Source organism: Amphibalanus amphitrite, unplaced genomic scaffold (assembly GCF_019059575.1).
Source record: "Amphibalanus amphitrite isolate SeventyFive unplaced genomic scaffold, NRLGWU_Aamphi_draft 000100F_arrow, whole genome shotgun sequence".
Classification (NCBI taxonomy): domain Eukaryota; kingdom Metazoa; phylum Arthropoda; class Thecostraca; order Balanomorpha; family Balanidae; genus Amphibalanus; species Amphibalanus amphitrite.
Window position 1 is genome coordinate 956,409 of NW_024881595.1, and position 21,108 is coordinate 977,516.

At 48.8% G+C, this 21,108-nt stretch overlaps 1 protein-coding gene across 2 annotated transcripts; it reads right to left on the bottom strand.

The window, feature by feature from the left end:
• Positions 1-1,719: 1,719 nt before the first annotated feature.
• On the bottom strand, positions 1,720-20,579 carry LOC122380554 (importin subunit beta-1-like). Of its 2 annotated transcripts, XM_043363802.1 has the most exons (18): positions 20,235-20,579; positions 18,825-18,883; positions 18,324-18,506; positions 17,593-17,787; positions 17,212-17,370; positions 16,826-16,975; positions 15,902-16,114; positions 14,929-15,100; positions 14,495-14,598; positions 13,899-14,192; positions 13,574-13,725; positions 13,149-13,285; positions 12,593-12,840; positions 11,643-11,786; positions 11,061-11,281; positions 10,736-10,900; positions 4,304-4,408; positions 1,720-2,134 (listed from the first exon to the last, which is right to left on the bottom strand). In XM_043363802.1, the coding sequence occupies exons 1-17, from the start codon at positions 20,290-20,292 to the stop codon at positions 4,384-4,386; spliced, it is 2,679 nt and encodes an 892-aa protein (XP_043219737.1). In that variant the 5' UTR covers positions 20,293-20,579; the 3' UTR covers positions 1,720-2,134; positions 4,304-4,383. The 2 variants fall into 2 exon arrangements, with proteins under 2 accessions (XP_043219737.1, XP_043219738.1); XM_043363803.1 differs by lacking the exons at positions 1,720-2,134; positions 4,304-4,408 and adding an exon at positions 8,539-9,393 and having other exon boundaries at positions 20,235-20,577.
• Between the last annotated feature and the right edge of the window lie 529 nt (positions 20,580-21,108).

Consider the following 21,108-nt stretch of genomic DNA (forward strand, 5'->3'; position numbering starts at 1 on the left):
GGCCGTCACCCCTGCCACGGTTCACTGCGCCCGAGGAGAGGCGGTCCCGGCGAGTCCCATCACTGCACGGTCCCCTGATGAGCCCGCTGCACCCGGGCCGGCCGGGACGCACATTCACCTCATGAGACGGGACTTCAGGAAAGAACTGTGACGTCGCCGAAAATCACTGCGTCGCATGAAGACTAAAAAATGTCACACCTGGAGATTATTTTATTTCAACAGAAGTATTGCTTACGTGCTACGACGGACTTGATATGTTGCACCTTTTTTGAGAAAGGGCACCTTGACGCCCATGGATACAAGAAGCACTCGCTCGCAACAAAAGTCGCAATAAACAAGACTGAAGATGGCCTTTTCGGATCCTGATAGCGGGTCCAGCGAGCAGTGGTAAATCAATGGGAAGCCATTAAGATTAAAAGACAAATCTTTTCTACGAGACACATGCTTTATCGGTCTTCTATCGGCATTGTTTCCATCATCAACAACATGACAGTAGGACGGTGAACTTGTGACCGGTCAAAGGCGTAGGCCGTGCTCCATTCTTGATTGGTCTTTTGTTCCTTAGCTCTTACCACGAACAGACGAGTGTTGGTGTGAAATAATTCACTATGACGAACAATAGGGATGATAACACCGGCGACCACACGATAAACAGAGTATTAATTTGTCTAGATATGGCCGTCAGGGTGACGAAAAGGTCGTCACAAAAATTTGATGGTTATATCGGGGGTTGGAAAGCATTGTAAAAGCTACCGTGACGGTAGTTGAAATATCACGAATAAATCCTAACGTAAGCTAATGACACTGACCTTCCATAAAGACAAGACTCCTGTTTGAAATGAATGAATTTTAATCGGAATGGACCCGCAGAGCTGGATCTGTCCGCAGATAGCATTTCTTCTGTCGGCACTGATTAAATCGCTCATGAAAGTAAACGCCGTAATGCATAATTACATGTGTATGTACATCAGACACGCTTTGCCCCTGGGAAGGTCATCACTTTACTCTAATTACGTGTAATAAGGCATATACTGCACCGTCTCTGCCCCCCGCCAGGAACAAAGCTCCCGACGCCGGGCATTTCGTAAACTCGACCACCGTTTTCCCAAACGGCATCTCTACCCAAACGACCAGACTCGTTCCATACCGTCCATCATCCAAAATTGGCGCAACTGGGGCGACGTGCGGCGCACGAGCCAAAAACGACGCGCCCATCACCGTGAGTCGACGCTTCCCGGGACGAAGTGTGCTCCGATGGCCAGATCAGATCTCCGATCAGGTCGCGCACATCTTACTTGGACTGCCTCGGGTGCTCGCCGGGCTCGTAAAACCGCTAATATGTCTGGTCGTGGACCAATCGGGTCGATAATGGGCATGTTCTCGCCAGCGGGAGTGATTTGCGGCACGCGGCGGCCGCCGGTCGCGCTGCCGGCTGTCCCAGCACAGTGAGGTAACGCTCCCAGGTGACCGCCCGCCGCTGTGACATTTCCATACGGAATTAATAAGCGCCTTGCACAACACTGGTTTGGTGGTCGCCGGTAATCAAGTTACCGTTAGGCGTGATTATTGACGTAATTACCTATAAGAAAAACGAAGGAAGCGAAATACCTCAAAATATGTCCTATTCATGCTGTTAAACGTTGTACGAGTATTATCTTATTGCACAATTCACATGTATGTTGCATCGCACAGCTATGAACATATAAGTTTGCATTCCTCACAAATTATAAAACTGTATATTCAAGACGAGCACGCCCACCACTGGCTTTTCCTTGGGCACCTAGTTATCACCCGTTTCGACAATCGGACTCGTACGCCCACTAACCATGGGCGCTCAATCACAATCACAATCCACAGACTGCCGCAGTGATTTCACATTCACTTGTTTCTATGGTCGCAGTTTCTACGATCTATTGTTTCGCAGCTACGAGCGTCTGGTCGCGGCCGTAACAAGCTCAGCGGTTCCTGGATGACGACACGGTCGCCTCGCCGTTCTCACAACCCGGGCTCGACATGTGCGCAAACGGTGAAGGCAGTTAGAGCCACGTCGTGTACGACATGGTTATTCTTTGTCCGGTGGAGATTCACACTATTCTCAACGGTCGCTTCAGCTCACACCGTTTTCAGAAGGGCACTTTGGGGCATTCCACGTCAAGTGAGACAAAAAATGACCATTTTGAACCTCACCTCCTCCGATTTTTGCGAAACTTTGTGAAACTACTCATCTATATGTGAAAAGAAAGGAGACATGTTTTTGTTAAGATATGACGTCACGTTTCCGAGATACACGTCATGAAACATTGACTTAGGCAAGGCACATTATCATCTTTAAAGCGTCATAACCATTGAAGTTTTAGACATATCACCATGAGACAAAGTGTGAAATGGAGGGAATAGATCAGGCTTTAATTTGAGGATAGCAATATTGACGTAATTATCTAATTAATGAACTTAATTAAAATTCAAAAAATAAATTTTGATTTTCTGAAAAATGGGTACCCTTCGATTTTGCTGATTTTTACATATTTTATTCTCCCATACATTAGCTACATCATATAAAAAAATCCAGAATGGGCCGACGTCTAAGTAACTGTCTTTTAGACTTCGTAATGTCTGGCACTCGCGTGTTTCGTTTTAGCAACCAAGGAGAGGCGCTACCCAGAGATGCTTCTTTCTACCCCAAACCAAAGCAAACCTAGCCTGACCTGACGTGGCCTGACCTAATCTAACACGCGTAAATATGTACAGCCCTCACGGCAGTTGCCGACTGGCCAAATGCTACTTAGATCGAACATTAGCCCTCACGACATTTGCCGGCTGGCCAGATGCTACTTAAAAAACGAATGCGTGTTACAACACTTGAGGTCTTGAGGCTAACCGGCCACGAGCCAGCCACCTTTAGATTGCGAGGTGGGTACACTCGGCACACTAACTACTATGCCACGAAGATAGGTAGCTGGTCATCGCGGAGATGTAAGCCAGTTTTTTTTAATGATGCAATTGGGCATTCTCCGGGCAGCGCCTCTCTTTGGTTGCAAAAAGGAAATACGCCTGTCTCTCCCAGCGCTAGGGGGCTTAGCCAAAAAAGGTATAAAAAACGGAATTTGAATTGTAGGCGGGGTGGGGTACTTTATCGTGTGCCAATTTCATGGCCCTTGATCAATATCTTCAAGATCAAATGAGGTTAATCGTGATGAAATTTGCTATAGTGACTATTTTGCGCTTATACGCCCATAGCTCTAAGAGTAACTGGCCGATTTTCCTATTTCTTCCTTTATACGACATTTGTAGTGTTATGAGAATCTCTAGTTAATCTAACCAAAAAGTTGGCAGTTAGTGGCCTGCTAAGAGTACCTAAGATGTCGCCGGCAAAGGCGCGGGGATCGGCCGACGCGGGAAACGTTTCAGTCACAGATTGTGTTTGCACCCTAATAATTCAATTTTTACCAGTTGTTTTTCGTATTTGTTTGACCATTAGTTTGCCTGTACATTTTTAAGCCTTCACACAAAATTTGACACGAATCGATCATAATCAGCGGTAAGAAGCGCAGTGCAAAGATGGAACCGTCCGGCGCCGGCACAGTCTACCATTCAGGCGGCAACGGCCGGCGCCGGCCGCCGCGCCGCTCCGGCAAGATGTTTGACTTTACACCGCTATTACTAGAAAAGTTGTGGACCGATTTACCTATTGCTTACACGGGAGGATTTGCAATTCAATTCTGGACAGATGCTGAAAGTTTGACGTTAATATGATAGTTATGGCGTGAGTTATTGGCGAAAAACAGGTGGGGTTGGAGAAATCCGCCCCTTCCATCGACCGTGTTACGTTGCACTACTTATTGCTATATCATCCAAAGTTATCGTTGGCCCACTCTAATTTTCTCAGCACGTATGCCTTACGTGTGGTGGAAGATAATATCTAAATTTGAGCAAAATCGAAGGGTACCCATTTTTCACAAATAAGATTTTAAGAAATTAATTCAAAATAAAATAAATTCAAAATCACCAAAAAATGTTAAAATTGCCAAATTTAACTAGCATAACTCCATATGTACACGTTTCCGTTTGTTTGAAATTAATAGCTTCAAAAATGTTGAAGCTATAGATCTTTCAAGATTGCAATACACGTCCAATTCTGCTAAAAAAGCAGAAGTTTAGCGGCTTGTATCTCTGTAGCCCGAGGGCATATGACAAAATCCTTTGACCCTCAGAGGTTTCACCCAATAGCCAACAAGCATACCAAGTTTGAACAAAATCGCAGAGGTGGCCGATTTTGGCTGTCCCGGTTGACATGGAATGCCCCCTTTACGATGTAATCATGTTCGTATCAACTTGAACGGTGTGTCGTCTCGTCTCGGCTAATCGACAGGAAGGATATCGGCGTCACGCTCTTGCTGTGCACTCACGCCTGTAATGGCAGAAGGCTTTTGTGAATCAAAACATTAAACCAGTGGTTGAGTTGCGGAAGTAAAAGACAGGGCTAGGGTTTGATTGTAAGTATTTTTGCCAGAATATCATGAGGCAATTACCAGCATGCATCCGTTAAAAAGGCCTAGCTTTAAGAATAATATATCATATAAGCATTCATTATTTCTATTTTATAGTTAGCTCTTTCATGATCCCATGTTAAGTCCAGTCAACGAGAAAAAAAGATTCACTTCACCCCGCTCATTCCTTTATGCCACGACTCTGGCTGTTTCGAACGGGTTGTGACTGTTCTGATATCGTTACCCCTTCCCACTCCACCGGTCACCAGCGTGCAGCTGCCGGGCGATTCTGACCAAGTTCTGACCGCTCTGACTGACAGTACATGGGTGGTAGTATCGACTCTGACTGACAGTCAGTGGGTGGTTCTCACCGCTCTAACAGACTGACACGACCGTCACTGACAGCCGCTGCCTACCAAACACGCCAGCCAGCCAGTGCCGACAGACAGACATCCCGTCACCTAACCAGCCGTGATAGCGCCGCCTCCCGCCGCAGGTAAACATGTAATTAAACAGGTGCGTGTGACGCATGAACGCGACGCGCGCCGATCCAGGAGTGCTAATTAACCTCTCCCGGAGGCCGACACTGGCGCAACGCACACGGGAGAGCGCCGGCCGGCACTTCCGCCGCGGGACGTAATGGACCCGGCGGCACCCTGTTAAACTGAAACGGCCCCTCGTTGGGGCCGGTGCCTCTGCGTGATGGATTGGCGGCCTGAATTGCTCAGGCGGCGTTTAATCACAGCGGTTGGGGTCAATAATGTCTGTTGTGGTCAGATATAGCCTATAGGGGGGGGGGGGGGGGGGGGCGAGGACAGCCTTGAGGTACGGACCAGAAAACAAATACCTGATGCATGTTGCAATGATGCAAAATTATTTAACCGTTGTAAAAATGTGATAAGCATGTGGGTATTGACAGAATAACATCATTCATTCAATTATTCTCGGTTGTTTTTCAATTGTTTTCAGAGCTAGTCCTATCAATAACGGTATAAGAAAAACATACCCTTGTCTAGACGCATTATTTCAATTTTCCACAGCCTTACACCAAGCAGCGGTACGATAAACAGCATGCTAGTAATCGCTATTCGGAATGTTCGGTATTATTGACGCCACCTGTAGGCTTCAAATTTCAATGCACGCAGCGCGGGATGCATAAAGCGTCCGAGGTAAATACATCTATGCTGTTTTACAAATACATCTATGCTGTATACTCTAATGCTGCTCTCATTTGAAGTGCTGGTAACCTGTTCCTTGTTGTTCCATGTAATTCCCATCCGGTGTTAATGACATATGCTTTGCGATCCTTGCATTGTGTTAGTGACGTGTTGTCTTTCACTTTCCGTCCAGTACCAGTGTCCAGTGACATTTGCTTTGCTGCAATTCCAGTTAGGCTTTATACCTACAGCGGGCGTGCTGTGATGAAGCACTCGAGTCTCAGTTTCCTTAGCCGACACGTGCCCTACGGCCTACGCAGTTCTCTACCTGTGTTAGTGACGTGTGCTTCATTGCAGTTCCCGGCTAGTGTTAGTGATGATTGCTCTATTGCAGTCACCGTAAGTTAGTGAGGTGTTTCCTGTTACAGTTCCCATCCAGAGTGACGATGTGGTTCCGTTATCGCTCTTGTCCAGTGTCAGTGACGTTTGCTACGTTCCAGTTCCCCGGTAGTGTTAGTTACCTGTGTTCTATTGCAGTTTCCATCCATGTGTTAGTGATCTGTGCTCTATTGCAGTTCCCATGAAGGGCCGCTGGTGATGTGTTTCATTGCAGTTCCCAGCCGGTGCTACTGACTTGTGTTCTGATGCAGTTACAGTTTAGGTCAGGCTGGGGTATGAGTATCATGTGCTCTGTCGCAGTTGCGGTCTGTTGTAAGTGACTTGTTTCTTGTTGCAGATGTCATCCAAAGTTTACGATGTGGTACCTACCATTATCGCTCCTCAGATATATTAGTGACGTGTGTTCTGTTGCAGTTCCCCGCTAGTGTTAGTGACGTGTGTTCTGTTGCAGTTCCTCACCGCGTTAGTGCCGTGTGCGTGCTCTATTACAGTTCCCGTCCGGTATTTGACATGCATTCCGTTGCAGGCTATCGCTCCTAACGACTGATAGTGGCACGCAGTTTCTATGTGCCCAGAGGAGGTCGATGTTCCGGAGTATGTCCCTCTCGGCTGACCGGCCCGCCTCGACGTGGACCCATCGAGGCTGCGGGACCCCGACATAATGGCTGCTCCGGTGGTCACCAGGAGTCCCTTTGGCTCATGGTATGATCCCTGAGTGATAGCCGATAGCTGTTATTTAACCCTAGAACGCCTAGGGGGGGGGGGTTGTATCAACCCCCCCCTGAGGTTTTTTCGAAGTGCACGCTAAACGGCTTGTCGTAGCGGGCTGAAATTTTCAATACCCTCTGGGGCAACCTTTGCGCATCTTTTGCCGAAAAAAAATTGATCGGGTCATGTCAGGTCACGGAGTTATGACGTCATAAGAGGTACAGCCTCCGGCCGACAGTTACCAAACGTGTGCGCCGAATCCCTAGGTTTTCTGCCGGTGATACCCACATTGTTTGATGGATCATGATGAAACTTCCCATGCATGTTGGGGCAAGCATTGGCTATCGTGTGGTGCAAGAAAATTGACCGGGTCAGGTCAGGTCACGGAGCTATGACGTCACAAGAGGAACAGCGTCCGGTACTATTTTTGAAAAGCGCCCGAACCACTATTTTGCTAATTCTTGTCACCTCAATGGGAATATGCAGCAATATTAGCTTCTATAGGGAGCAAATGGACCTCCCAAATCCAAAAATACAATCAGATTTCAAAAATTTAAATTTTGATTTTTTGAATTTCTGCCGCCGACTGTGACCTTGCCGACTTCCGGCGCTCCCAACGCGCCATTCTTAGAGCTAGGGAAACGAAATACATACCAAACGATAGAGAATTGATCAAGGAACACGATAGTGAAGGTTTCAAGTCGATATCTCCCACCGTTTTGCCGCAATCGCCGCGGAAAGTTGAAAAAGTTTGATTTTTTCGGAAAATTTGACCTTTGACCGGTCATAAGTAGGTCAAATGTTGACCTAGGACCAAAAAATATACCACCAATCGCGAGATCTCGTTGAGAGCAATCCGTTGGTTTTTTCCGCTAAGCTCTACGACCTTCCGTTTCGAAACGCCAGGGGGGGGGGGTCGTAACAACCCCCCCCCCCTGATCGTTCGTGTTATGAGAAATGGCCTGGTCGTGCGAGGGTTAAGTCCCGGAACAGAACCCGGTTTATATTACGTTCACGAATGCAATGTGACATTGGCGACAAACGTTCTGGCGTCTTTAGCGCAAGCGTCAGTCACAAGAAAGCTTCAACTTGACAGCGTAAAATGCGGAAATAATCCCTGTTGTTTTCCTACTACATAACAGTTCATTTGCAAGTGCCGTTCCAAGGAATTACCCGAACGGTCGAATAATATTTTATCGCTAGATATTTTAGATATTTCTCCTCAGTTGTTATTCTGCTCTCAAACAAATATGCATAACAGCGTGTTAGGCATAGTCCAGACCACTTCAATATCCATGAATTCTCAGAAAGCAAGCTTATGGAATTACACCTTTCACCTGGGATAACCAGATACGAACCCACGACTCATGCCGCCCAGCTGGGCATTTTCACACCACGGCCCGGAGGAAAATTCCCTTTAGATAGCCGAAAGATGTCACTGATAACCCAGTACCGCTTATTTTCGCTGAAGACGGGACTAGGGCGGTTAATGTTTATGTCGATTTATCATCTCACACACTTAACTCACCCAGTTTCCTACGGGTGGTTAGTAGTCGCTCTCACATCTTACATCCAGATGTACGTACAGCAGCCATTCATCGTCGAGATCGTACACGAGTCAGCTATCGATCATCTCGGAAAACATTCGAGGATATTTGGAGCCATCTCACGCACCGGACCAGCATCATTCATCAATACTAAGACCCAGGAGCCTTGCGGTGCTGAGAAATGAGGCCATAAAAAACGTTCAGGTTTATTTAGCGATGATCTGGAAACTCAAACTCACATTCAAATGAAATGAATCTTTATTAGTTGTCCTCCGTACAGTCCAAACGAGAAATTTCGCCCGCTTTTTGGGTCGCTCAGATCTCCGACGTTCTGTACGAAAGGACACGGGGTCGAGAGATGCAGAAGCCGGCGCGGTCGGGCGTACCGGAGACCGTCCGACCGCGCCTCGGGGGAGACAGAGACAGAGACAGAGGGAAATAGCAGATACAGAACCCCGGAGACAGCACAGCAAGGTACTGAGAGGGCGCGCGCGGCGGGGTGCGGCGCCGTGCACCAGACCGGCTCGCTCTGCCGCGCCCCACTGGCCGCCCGTCCCTGCACACAGCGCGCCCGCCACGCAGCTCACCACTCGCACAGCTCAGTCACACAGTCAGTCGCTCGCTCTCTGGCGCTCAGGCACGCTCTCTACCTCAGAGTCCGTTTGTCGAGGTCGGTGGTCAGGCGCCGGCGGCGCGGCGACGCCCCGGTGGGGGCCGGCCGGGCGCCGCACATGGCACCAGGCAGTAACAATTTCCTCCGCCCCGTCTCGGCGGCAGCGCGACGCGCAGTACAAAAACAACAACAGCGTGTCTAGGGGGTGGGGGGCGGCCGCGCCGCGGGCCGCCGCGCTGGCCGTCCGCCCGCATCTGACACGCTCAGAGTCCCTCCTCCCGCCGGGCCGGCCTCGCCGGCCTATCACAGGGCGGTCGGCCGAGCGCGCGCGCGTCGTCGTAGCGTTGATCGTCGTCGCGTCCAGGCGTCTCGTCCGCTACACGCACGCCGCATACCTCTCTCTCGCTCGCTCGCTCTCTCGCTCTCACGCGCGCCCACCGACGCGCCACCCGAGGGTCCGATGGGGGTTGAGTCGCGGCCATCTGTGGGTCAGGCACACACGGGTCACGTCACACCACTCATACCGGCCGCTCACACAGACAGGCACTCGGCGCACAGCGGGCTACGCGAGACGGCGCTGTGACTCAGTGTGCACAATAGGATAACACAATGAGCTCGAACTTAGCCGCCATACTGTGCATGTCTGAACTCGCTCGGAAAATGATAAAACTTTCTAAGACTACGTAGCAAAATTATCAGTTTTTAAATTCACATTAGCATCAGCTGATCGGTAAAAAACGTGATCCAAAATATGAAGAACCTGAGTCAACGTAACGCCATCCAGCACGGCCCTGCTGTGCACTCCCACACATCCTGAGGTGTTTGAACGCTTCTATACACATTCAGTCATCTCAGCATACATGTGTAGCCCATATATCAAACGTTCTTTAATCCAAACACTCGTATGAGTTCGACCATAGATAACAGTAGACCCAAAAATGTCATCCAAATAAAAGGTGAGGATACACAACATATAAATCACGTCAGGTAAGATATGAGGCTCGCGCTCGTGTTTCGGTCAAAAGTTTATGGGTCCCTTACTGCTTGCTGCTATACTTTGTGATATATCTACTTTTCGGTCTACTGTTACCTATGAACCTACAGAACCATACGGAGACATGCCATCATCCTTATATCCTTACACACCATCCATCCAAGAACTTGCCCGTCGATATATAAGCTAAGTGTTGAAACGTACAAATCTAAAGGAAATTGCATTTATAGCGAAAGGTCCCTTTTCACCATGCTGCAAGCTCGGTTGACCAAGACGGATCGAACCGCAGCTAAAAAATTAAGTACGGAAAGCACCCTGTGCATTTGTACAGCGTAGTTATACAGGCAGAGCGGCAACAAGCAGCCAACCACCAGAAGGATCCAGACTGAAGGATTCATTGTACATCCCAACGCTGAAGGATCTTAGAAAACCGGAAAAGAGGAAGAAGGAAAAAGGAAACTTTCTCGGATATTTCGATCGGAAGCCATTGTGGTGGTTCGGTATCTAAGAAAAAGTATGCTTCGTAGATAATACTTGACTGGAGATCAGTCTTTTTGCGACCATACATATAATCGACGATTGATGCTGTCCAAATAGTTCGCATGGGAGCTAAGCAAACATACGTATATCGGGAATACGGGACACTCTTCACACCCAGTCTCCGTCGCCCTTTTAACAGCTCTAAATGACATCAGCTTCGCAAACCGCTGAGTCGCCACCTTTCCACCGACCAACCCGTAGCTCTGTACCTGCACGTCACTTCATCCAGAAGCCTCCTTCCCCACTCTACCCCATCAGTAACGCCTCTCTCCCTCTCCCGGGGCACTCACCAGCTACTGGCGGCGCTCTTCATCTTGCGCAGCTCCTTGGTGGCCCAGGTGGCCAGCGTTTTGGTGCGTGCCGTCTTGGAGCGCCGGCCGAGCGTCAGCAGCTCGTTGATGGCCTCGTTATCAACCAGTGGCAGGATGGCGCTCCCGAACGCCGACAATAGGTCACTGCGGGGGAGAGCTTGGAGGTAAGATATTACAACTCAGATAACAGGCGAGTAAATTATTGAAGCATTATTTCACACTGCAACTCATCAAACTCTTAACCCTCGGGTACCCAACAGACAACATTCCCTCTCCATCTGCCCATTTCCCCCTCCCCACTTACCCGAGCAGGCCGGCGGCGGCTCCCAGGCTGCTCTCTGATCGCTCCTGGTCGCTGGCCACCACGCAGATGAACTGGATGATATAGGCCACGTGCGGCTGGAGCAGAAGCACGTCCGGACTGGCCACCTGACCGTCGCCCTTGAGGCCCTGGATGATGCCTGAGTAGGCGTCCAGACACGTCTCCCGCAGCTCGTTCAGGTAGTCGACCATCTCGTAGTCCGACTGAGGGTGGAAAGGGAGGGGTGTTATAGTCGCGTAGAAGACGCGAATGATACACAAGGGGAGGCACTGGGAACTTAGATCCTATGGTCAAAAATTGTCAAAATATTGCCCCAAGATGTGAACAGTTGTTTATTGAAGATTCGATGAAAATAAAATTAAAAAGGGATGGAGCGCACTACTTGCACACGTTACAACACAAAAGTCCCCCCCCCCCCGAGTTGTTTTCTCCCCAATGCGAAAATAAATCAAAAATGAGGAGACAGGGAACAGCGTCTTGAGATCACGAACTACACGTAGAAAACCTATGAAAAGCAAAATGGTAAAAATAGGACATTCAAATCAAATCAGCAGTGACGCTCACCCGGTCCACCTGAGCCTGCGAGGCCTGCATCAGCGTCTGCAGTGACACGTCCAGGTACTTTTTGAACTCGCCGCCGATGGCCAGCGCAATGTCACCGAACACGGTCAGAATGTGCGGCTTCACCGACCGGTGAACCGACTGGTTCTGAGGGACAAAGGGCAAACACGGTCAGAATGTGCGGCTTCACCGACCGCGACCGGTGAACAGACTGGTTCTGAGGGCGGGGGGGGGGGGGCACGGGTACAGTCAGAATGTGCGGCTTCACCGACCGGTGAACGGACTGGTTCTGAGGGAAGGACGGGGTACGGTTTAGAGGTGGCAAAATGTGGACCCGAGGACCCGGTCCAAAGAACCAGTCTGGACCCATATGGGTCCAGACCGGTTCCTGGAACTTTTCTGACGGGTCCAACCGGGTCCTACCATAAGCTATACATCTTGCACACTACACATTATTGCAAAATATGAAGTGAATGTTTCTTTGCACACAGTAGCTCATGAGTATTCCAAGTGGGAAATATGCTGTTTTACATGATGCAACTAATGATACCTACAAGTAGTTTGTATTAATTGTCTTTTGGGGAACGGCTCCGACTGGTTCCGATTCCAACTAAGACCGGGTCCGACTGGTTCTAGAAATGTCCAGCCGGGTCTGGTTCGAGTCTGGTTCCCAAAATTTTCATCTTTTGCCACCTCTAGTACGGTTACATTAGACGTCGACTTGCATGATTCAATAGCCGATGGATACAATGCGTTTATAACAGTCTGAGATGTTGACTTTGGATAAAATGTGAAAGCATAAATATGATCTAAAGGAAGCATTTGCTTGCAATACGGACACATAACTTCCCTTAAGTACACAACTGTCTTCCAAGTCATACTGTCCGTTCATTCCATGTGTGTCACTTTTCATATTTTAAATATTCACAGCCGTATCCAATGATCGTACTCACCCCTAAGTTCTCTAGCAGGATGTTCATGATGTCGTCGCAGTGTGGCAGCACTCGCGCGCCCACCGCTCGGCAGATGTCGCCCACCAGGCCCACAGCCACTGAGCACACCTGGTACTCGGTGTGGTTACGGAGTCCGATCAGCAGGTACGGCTTAAATGCGTCCAGGTACTTGATGAACTGCTCACCGAGTACCTCGGCCAGCACCGAGACGGCGTTCAGTGCGTCCTCCTGGACACTGCCCACGCGCGCTGAGGGTCGAGAGGGTAATAAGGTTGGTTAGAAATAAACAGGGTGCACCGTAGTGACACTGCTGAGAGGGACACGACAATGATTAGAAAGAGACGAAATATGCTTGACAGATAACGGACAGCAATTATTAGGGACGGGGGCATTGGAAGCAGGCCACGCGATGTAGGAGCCGATGCCATCCGAGGTTACGGAACCACCCATGAGCCAATCGAATCATCAGCTATTCCAATTCCCTCCCTTTCTTACCCAACGATAACACTACTGTCTACGGTTTCAGGCACGGCAGCCGGGAGGGGAGGCCACTCACGGTTGGCGAACATCTGTAGCAGCGCCGTCATGATCTGGTCCGAGATGCGCGGCGCGTCCTCGGCTGTCACCTTTCTCAGCACACTGCTCAGGGTGGCGCACAGCAGCGACTGGAGGTCGTTGTACTGGGCCCGGTCACTGCCGGGGGACATGGGCAAGTCAGATAGGGAGATGCTTGTTCTGTTTGTTTATTGGGACTTAAGGACGCGTCGACTGCAAAGGTCATTTTGCGCCCATAGAATATAGGGGTATGCCTCACTTGGTCGATGTTTGATAGCACGGCATCAAGAAGCAGCTGTTGCCTTTTTCGTAGTTAAACTTAAGCTATAAATGTTGTTCGAGAGACAGACCTTCTAATGATGTCTCATGACGTATCTGTTGTTTTAGATGTGGTTCGTGGCGTGCCTTTTGTTCTGCATCACATACCTGTTGTTCTGGATGTGGTTTTCCATCTGGAGGACGTGCTGAAGCCGCTCCAGGATCACCACCACCGTCTTCTGCACCGTGGCGTAGCAATCCTTGGGCGAGTTCTTCATCATCTCCATCAGGGCCTCGTACGCCGAGCTGCGCAGGTTGCTCTGCAGATGATGACAAGAGGACGGTCAGAGCAACTCACCGACTTCCATCAAACTCCTCCCCAGCTGTCGCCCTCCAGCCATACCGTACACTCATCAGTCACTCTTTTAGCAGTCTCGCTTCGCCCACCCCGTCATAAACCCCACCCTGCTCGGGGGCAGCGCTCACGGCTCACCTGGTTACCGTCGGCGCGGCCGGTCGTCTCGAGCAGACGTTCCACCAGCGCCTCGAAGTACTTGGAGAGCAAGTAGGTCTCCGGGTCGGTGGACTCGTCTTCTCCCTGGCTCTGCGCCGACTCGTAGGCCCGCTCCGAGAGTGCCGAGATGGCCCAGCACACGTTGGTGGCCACTCGCGGCTCGGCCTGCAGGCCGGCCACCAGGGTCTCCAGCAGCGGCGGCAGGTGCGCCTCGTTCAGAGTGGCGTCCGGTATCAGCTCACAGACGCGGCCGATCGTCCACGCCGCCGTGTCCTGGCAAAGACGATAGAGAACGGGAGGGAGGGTCATGGTAAGCCAAGGTGGATAAATGAACGGTGGTGGTACCTCAAAATGTTCTTATCAAAATTCAGTCGTGACACGTGCGATTTGGAAGTAATGGGCTGTTTTCTCAAGACTAAAACACTTGGCTTATCTTTTTGTATTCAAGCGTATAAGCAGCAGTTCAGTAGTCACAAAAGCTGCTGCAGTCGCCTTTCATCAAGATATGCTTAACTTAAGACGGGAGAAGCAAACGCCGAGAACCCAGCTACACTCCAATATTTGGGCAAGTTTACCTTGACGGCCACGACAGGGTCCTTCATGAGCTGCATCAGGATGGGCAGCACCTGTTCCACCAGCGGCTTCAGCTTGGTGCTGTCCGGACCCTCCAGTATCGAGCCTGCCGGACATAGGTCGCACGAGTACGTTATTGGTGTGGTTTACCGAGACCAGTAGCCAACAGAAGTCAACCGGCCGAGTAGCAAATAGAAAAGGAAAAATAATACTGCAACATTTTGTAAGAGCAGCACACTCACATAACCGAAAACAAGAAAGAATGCGTCCGATACAGCAAGTTCATTCATCCTAGCCAGGCCATCAATCCAGTCATAGTTGCAGTTTGCGATCAAACAAGAAGAATAATGACGATGGCTACCGTGAACGAATCAATTTTCTTTTCTAGTCATCCTTCCCGACGGCTACCATTTCCTGTTTTCCACCCGTCCCGCACCAAAGGCCATGAGCGCTGCGTCGCGGAATTTCCAGTCGGCCGATTTGATGTGCTGCGTCACAAACGGAAGGACGTGCGGCACGATGTCGTCCTCGACACAGGAGGCCAGCAGCATGAGCGACACGCCGGCCGCCTTGGACGGGTTCCAGTCCTCCTCGTCATCGCCGTCCTCCTGAGGACAGCCGCCCGTCAGTGAGGACACGATCGGGAGGATAAGGATGATAGCAAGAGGACAATGTTAAAAACAGCTGTTTGCAAAATCGGTACATGGGCGTGAGCAGCAGTCGATCAATGAGCATGGGCGCACTGAGTACTGAGTGCAGTGAGCTCAATGAGCTCGTACGGAGTACAGGCAACGTCATCCCTTTTTCAATCTTTTTGCACTTGGTACTAAGAAATTACAAGTCAACAATCTTCAAGACCACTTTAGTTACATCTGCAAGCACATTGTTTCATTGAATGTGCTATTCTCTGAGCAATAGCCACTTGTCAAAGGTATCAGCTAGATGACGCATTGAACAAACAAGTATGGCATTACTGTTCATGCCGTGTATCAGGCCTTATCGATTCTTCAACTGTACGATGTGACAATAGCGTCACAGAAATAAATAAGAGTGCGAGTTATCCACATGATAGACAATCGCAAAGGTAAATAGTCCCTAATCGAGTCACAGCGCATCCACCTATACCTCACGCCTCTCACCCAGCCGGTGAATCGCCCTGGGCCGGCGCTGCCGAGGCTGGCGACCGAATTGAGCACAAAGACCCGCCACGGCTTCGCAGCTTCCTGCCCTTTGCCTTTGAAACACTCGCTAAATACTAGTGATTCCAGCTAACCGGCCAGCGACAGCGACTATCCATTTACTGATAGCCACCCTACGTCCAGCTATTCATCTCCCATCCGCTCTACTACGAGATCCACTCTACTACGAGTTCCACCCTACCAGCGACTCCCGCCCATCTGCCGGCGCACCTGTTTGGTGAGCCGCTCCATCAGCACCGGGGTCAGGTACTGGAGCGCGCCCTTGGCGTAGAAGCGGCTCGTCTGTTCGGGCGGCCGTCCCAGGTCGGCGGCCTCCTGTGCCTCGATCTCCAGGTCGACCTCCTCGTCACAGACGGATGACCAGAACTCGATACCTTGCAGCGCTACCTCGTCCACGTCCGACTTCATCGCCTCCAGGGTGATCTGCGCCGAAAAACAGGGAACGGGGGAAGTCAGGTCTGGAGAGTTACAGACGAAATGGTGGAGTTAATTTGGGCTGATCGGACAAACAAGGCTGGAGGGGAGTTAGTGTGAGCTGACCGAAGAATCAAAACGGGGTGTATAAGTGTGAGCTAATCGGAGAGGCAGCGAGACGGGAGGAAACGGGTCAGCGATGATGGGCCAAAGCACCGAGACTCGACGCCGGAGTGGGCCCTCAACTAATGATGATGATCATAAATTGCAATATTAATTAGCATATGTCACAAACAATAACAATAAAATAATAACAATCAATGCAGTAACTTCACCAAACCACTGCTGATAACCTGCTGATAACCGTAACTTTACGTTTCCTGCGATAAAATGTTTGTATGCTAGGAATCCCGGAGCCCGATCCTCAATAAAATTAAAAGCTATCGGACTATCGGTATTGATAAACGCCTTAGCACTAGCCCAGTATCAGTGATATTAAGCGCCCTAATCCCACCATCCACAATGCAGTTTGATAAGCACTTAACTCTTATCAGTATCCACCACCCTTTCCCAAAGCATACACACCAGCATCCAACACTCATATTTTGACTCACCGTATCTCCCCGCGTGTGGTGTTGTGCCAAGTCAGTCCCACATCTTATCCTCTCAGCCCGCTCCCCCCCCCCCCCCCCCGCCCCCTCCACCGGTAGTGACGCTCACCGCAAACAGCGCCGGGCCCATGTAGGTCTCCATGTACTGATAGTAGTTGGTCATGATTTTGACTAGGCACTGGAGCGCGGCCACTCGAATCTGCGTATCGGAAGACTGAGTGGCTTCGCACGTCACCTCCATAATGTAGTGACGCTCCGCCTGGGGGCACACGTCAGCAACGTCAGCGCGAGACATAGCGAGTCGTCCTAAAATAGACTCAATAGAGTGAACGAACAGACAAATAGTTGAAGAGAAAATGAAACAAAGGCCATATTTCTCAGATTGTAAAGCTCAATACTTTGCAGCTCATTGAACAAGGATACAAAAACATTTTATCCAATTCATATTTACAGCGAATATACCACACATCACCACGATTGAATTTTCTCACGTACATCTTTCTCGAAGTTGGACTTTGTGAACTCGAGTGAGTTGAGCAGCGCGTTGGTGGCCGCCAGTCGGACGTGGCTGCTGGGCTCGTCGCGCTTCATGCCGTGGATGATGGCCGTCAGGATCTCGTTACTGCGAGAGGCCAGCACCTCGGCGTCGATATCCTGGGGACAGCGACAGTGGTATCGTGGTAAACGGCGGTAGCGACAGCAATACAACGTTTCCGAGCATAGATGCTTACATTAAATTCTAACTAGCACACACATAAAGATACGCACTCCTAGAAACGTCCGACGTTTGTCCACAAACCACTAATAAACCCTACACCAGGCCATCATAAACCCCCGCCAGCCGCTCACAACCCCCACCAGCCGCCCACAGCCCACCTGGCAGATGTATCCGATGGCCTCCAGCGACGCCTCCTTGATGATCTCGGTGGAGCCGGGCCCAATGACGTTGTTGACCAGCACCGACACCAGGTCGGTCCACTGGTTCTGCGGCAGCTCCACGATGGCGATGTAGGCCACGCACTGTGCCGCTGAGCTCGGACGGTTGTTCTCCGTGCCCAGCGCCGCCAGAATCTGAACAGGGGGTGGATGAGTGAGAACATTTATTCAAAAACAAAGCATGGAGCCTAATACAGCAGCAAAGGCACAATTATAATGGGCATGATTGCAAGCAGCATGTGCAACGTGTAGATGACGTTGCACACGCCGCCACAACGTTATCTACACGATGCGTCAGGACAATGCTGTACAACTTCAACTTTACTCACCGGGTGGGGGTGGGGGTGGGGATTGGGGTGCGGTGGGGGGCACTGTTTTATCTCTGTGTCATTTAGCATATCTTTACATCTTTTTTTGTGTGTAACTGCTGTTTTTATGTTCTTACTGTAAACTTGACACTTGACCCGAAAAGCCATGAAAATGCAGAGGTCATACGAAATAAATGATGATGATGATGAACGTAAACGCCCCACAAACACCTTTCCAAAAGGCACAAGAACGTGAGGGAAAAACAATCGGCCAATCTTTTTTCCGCCGTGTCTCCCCGATCCGCGCGCCCGTCGTTTGTTCTCCCCGCCTCCACCCGTCACGGTCCACCGAGCGCCGCTCACGTTTCGCTTGACGTGCTCCTTGACGTCAGGCGGGAAGTCGAGCCAGCGCTGCTGGTGCATGGCGCGCACGGTGGTGTCCTTGGAGGTGAGCGTGTTCTTGAGCTGCAGGCCGGCCGCCATCCGAGCCACCGGGCTGTTGGCGCCATGGTACAGGATGTCCGAGAGCGCCTTCACGTACTCGGGCTGTGGACAGAGTGCGGGCCGTGGCCCGGTGTCAGAGACATGGAGACATTACAGGAGCAGACGAGAAAATGAGAAACAATGCACAACAAATAACAGAAAACTGTCAATCACTGATTATGTGCAAATACACTGAGCATTAAAGCACTGTGTATTTGCTCCAGAAGAAGCAAATACTCCAGAAGTTCTGTGATTGCTTTATGCCAAATACAAAAAAAAATGCTTCCTTAATGCACACTCAATAGTAAAGTGTGCTTCACCACAAAGGCGACCATGGACCAGTCATCAAATAGCCACCATTTACACATGGCCATTGCTTACAAAGTTTTGTGATGCTGCTTGCTCCAAGAACTGCTGAGCTTGTTCCAGTTCTGCCTTATCTGAAAAAGAATGCCTAATTGTGTAAGGTGCTATAAAAATGACTATTCTAATTCTTATGGCTCTACTTTAAGCTAAGGAAATGTAAGGTAATTGACCATCATCTAATCACACCTGTCAAAATGTACATTTTCATCATTTCAGGTCAGCAATATAACACTTCTGAAATTAGGAGAACAGTATAGGAATAGTTGTAAGCTGAAATAATTAGAAAACATTCCCTAAATTGCAGTAATCTAGGAGCAGTGGATCAGTTGACAGTCATCCTGAATAATGAGCCATGGGCAAAACCAGCTTATAGTGAGATTGTCAATATCCTACAATTTGCAATGTTACAACCTTTGGAATCAAGAAGTGCAATTTCAGAGAGGGGTATCTAGAATGGAAGCACACCAATGGCAGGTTTCAAATCACAAAAATGCCCCAGGCTAGGAAGAAGGATGCAAAATAAGTTTTGCCAACTTAGTTTTACTGCAGCAAATATATTTCACAAATTATTTGGACTATCTAAAATGTATCTTTATTACTAATGCATAACTGTGAAGAACAAAAAAGCTTCATTCATTAGAAGACTTTGAATTAAGACAGCAAGGGAATGGTATATGCATTTTTTAGCAAAATTAAAAATGATTTTATTTTTAAACTTCTTAATTTAAGAGTAGGTTGTCTTTCCAGAAACACAAACTAACCTCACACGTGAATTTTCAAGCAGTACTTCGTGGCAACAAATGTTGTCAAATAAATAGGTAGGTAACAAACCAAATTTCTTCAATAAAAATTAGCTTAAGTAATATTCAATGATTTAATCCTGTGCACCATCCCCATCTGACATTGATGCATCTGCAAAATCATTTCCTTTCCACCAGAGTAAACTTGTAGAGTGTGTCAAATTGTTAAATTCAGTAATCGTTGAAATGTTAACAGGAAAAAGCAGTTCATCCAGGACACCATAGGCATAAATATTCAGAGATTATGCAAAGTTAAAAAACAACAGGTAAAAATAAAACAAGTATGAAGTAAGGACCTATGTCAGGCCCAGCAACAATAGACCCGTTTACATAGCATTTTTGACGATGCTCTAGCTCGTTTATTTGGCAATAATTTTGATGCAGTGGTTTTCAAATATTTAGAGGGGATCATTTTGTAAATTGTTAAGCACCATTGGCATCTTTTGCAACATCAAGGACGGAGATATAAGCTTGCAATAAACCCTATGTAAAAGCGTCTAATCTGAATCACGTTATCAAGAGGAGACTGATGATATTGACATCAACACAATTATGTTATCACATCAAACAAAATAGCATGATAAGAATTCAGTCAAACATGAAATAGAACAAAACTTTTACTTACCAGGCGAAACTGTCTTCTCTAGGATTTGAATAAGCTGTCCAGCTGATTCGGATATCATCTTTTCAATATTAATATAAGCCTAAAACACAATAATGACCTAACTACACGACTAGGGGTTGCTGGTGGGCGAAATATCGAAGTGGAATGTCTCCGTTCCAATCTCACGTAGCTGATGCTTGGTACTTATGGTAAATTATACAACATATATTGGATTACGGGAACACCCGCGCGGCACACGCTTCACCAACGGACAACGCAAAGACGGCACGCATGCCGTTTGTTGCCATTGGTTGCCATACCGCCGGTAATGTCACTGCGCCGCTCCCAATTTCTGTTCGAAATTACAAGCAGGCCGCTGAATCTTATTATTTACACCAATCAATGCTGCTAGATTTTAAACCTCGTCTGTCAATTGGGCGTACATAAAAATATCTGCTTACGTAAGCTCAAAAATACTTTGGTGAACACTTTTTTTGTCTTATGCGCAGTAGTTGTCTGCATTGAAAAGCGCCATCAGCGAAAATATTTCACAGACACAATTTAGTGGCATGCTCCCTTTGGCATATGATGAACGCAGATTGCTCATCTTTACCGTGGGGGCGTCGTTCAAGGAGTGTTTTATCACCGTTTTATATCCCTTGGTTCAAAGCAGTTGGTATAAAGGGACCGCAAATAAACTGATCAGTCAGTGAACTGATGTGTTATTTAGAAAAGCGCATAGAAGGCTACAAAAGGCATTTCTTTCAGATCCGTCGGTGATTATCAGACTATACCGAATGTCGCGCAGACGCGAGACGCTGCGCCAGACGGGCGCTGGTGGTTTCTGGAGTCATAAATCCTACCCAACCTAAAAAATGACACTTAGCCCGTCCCG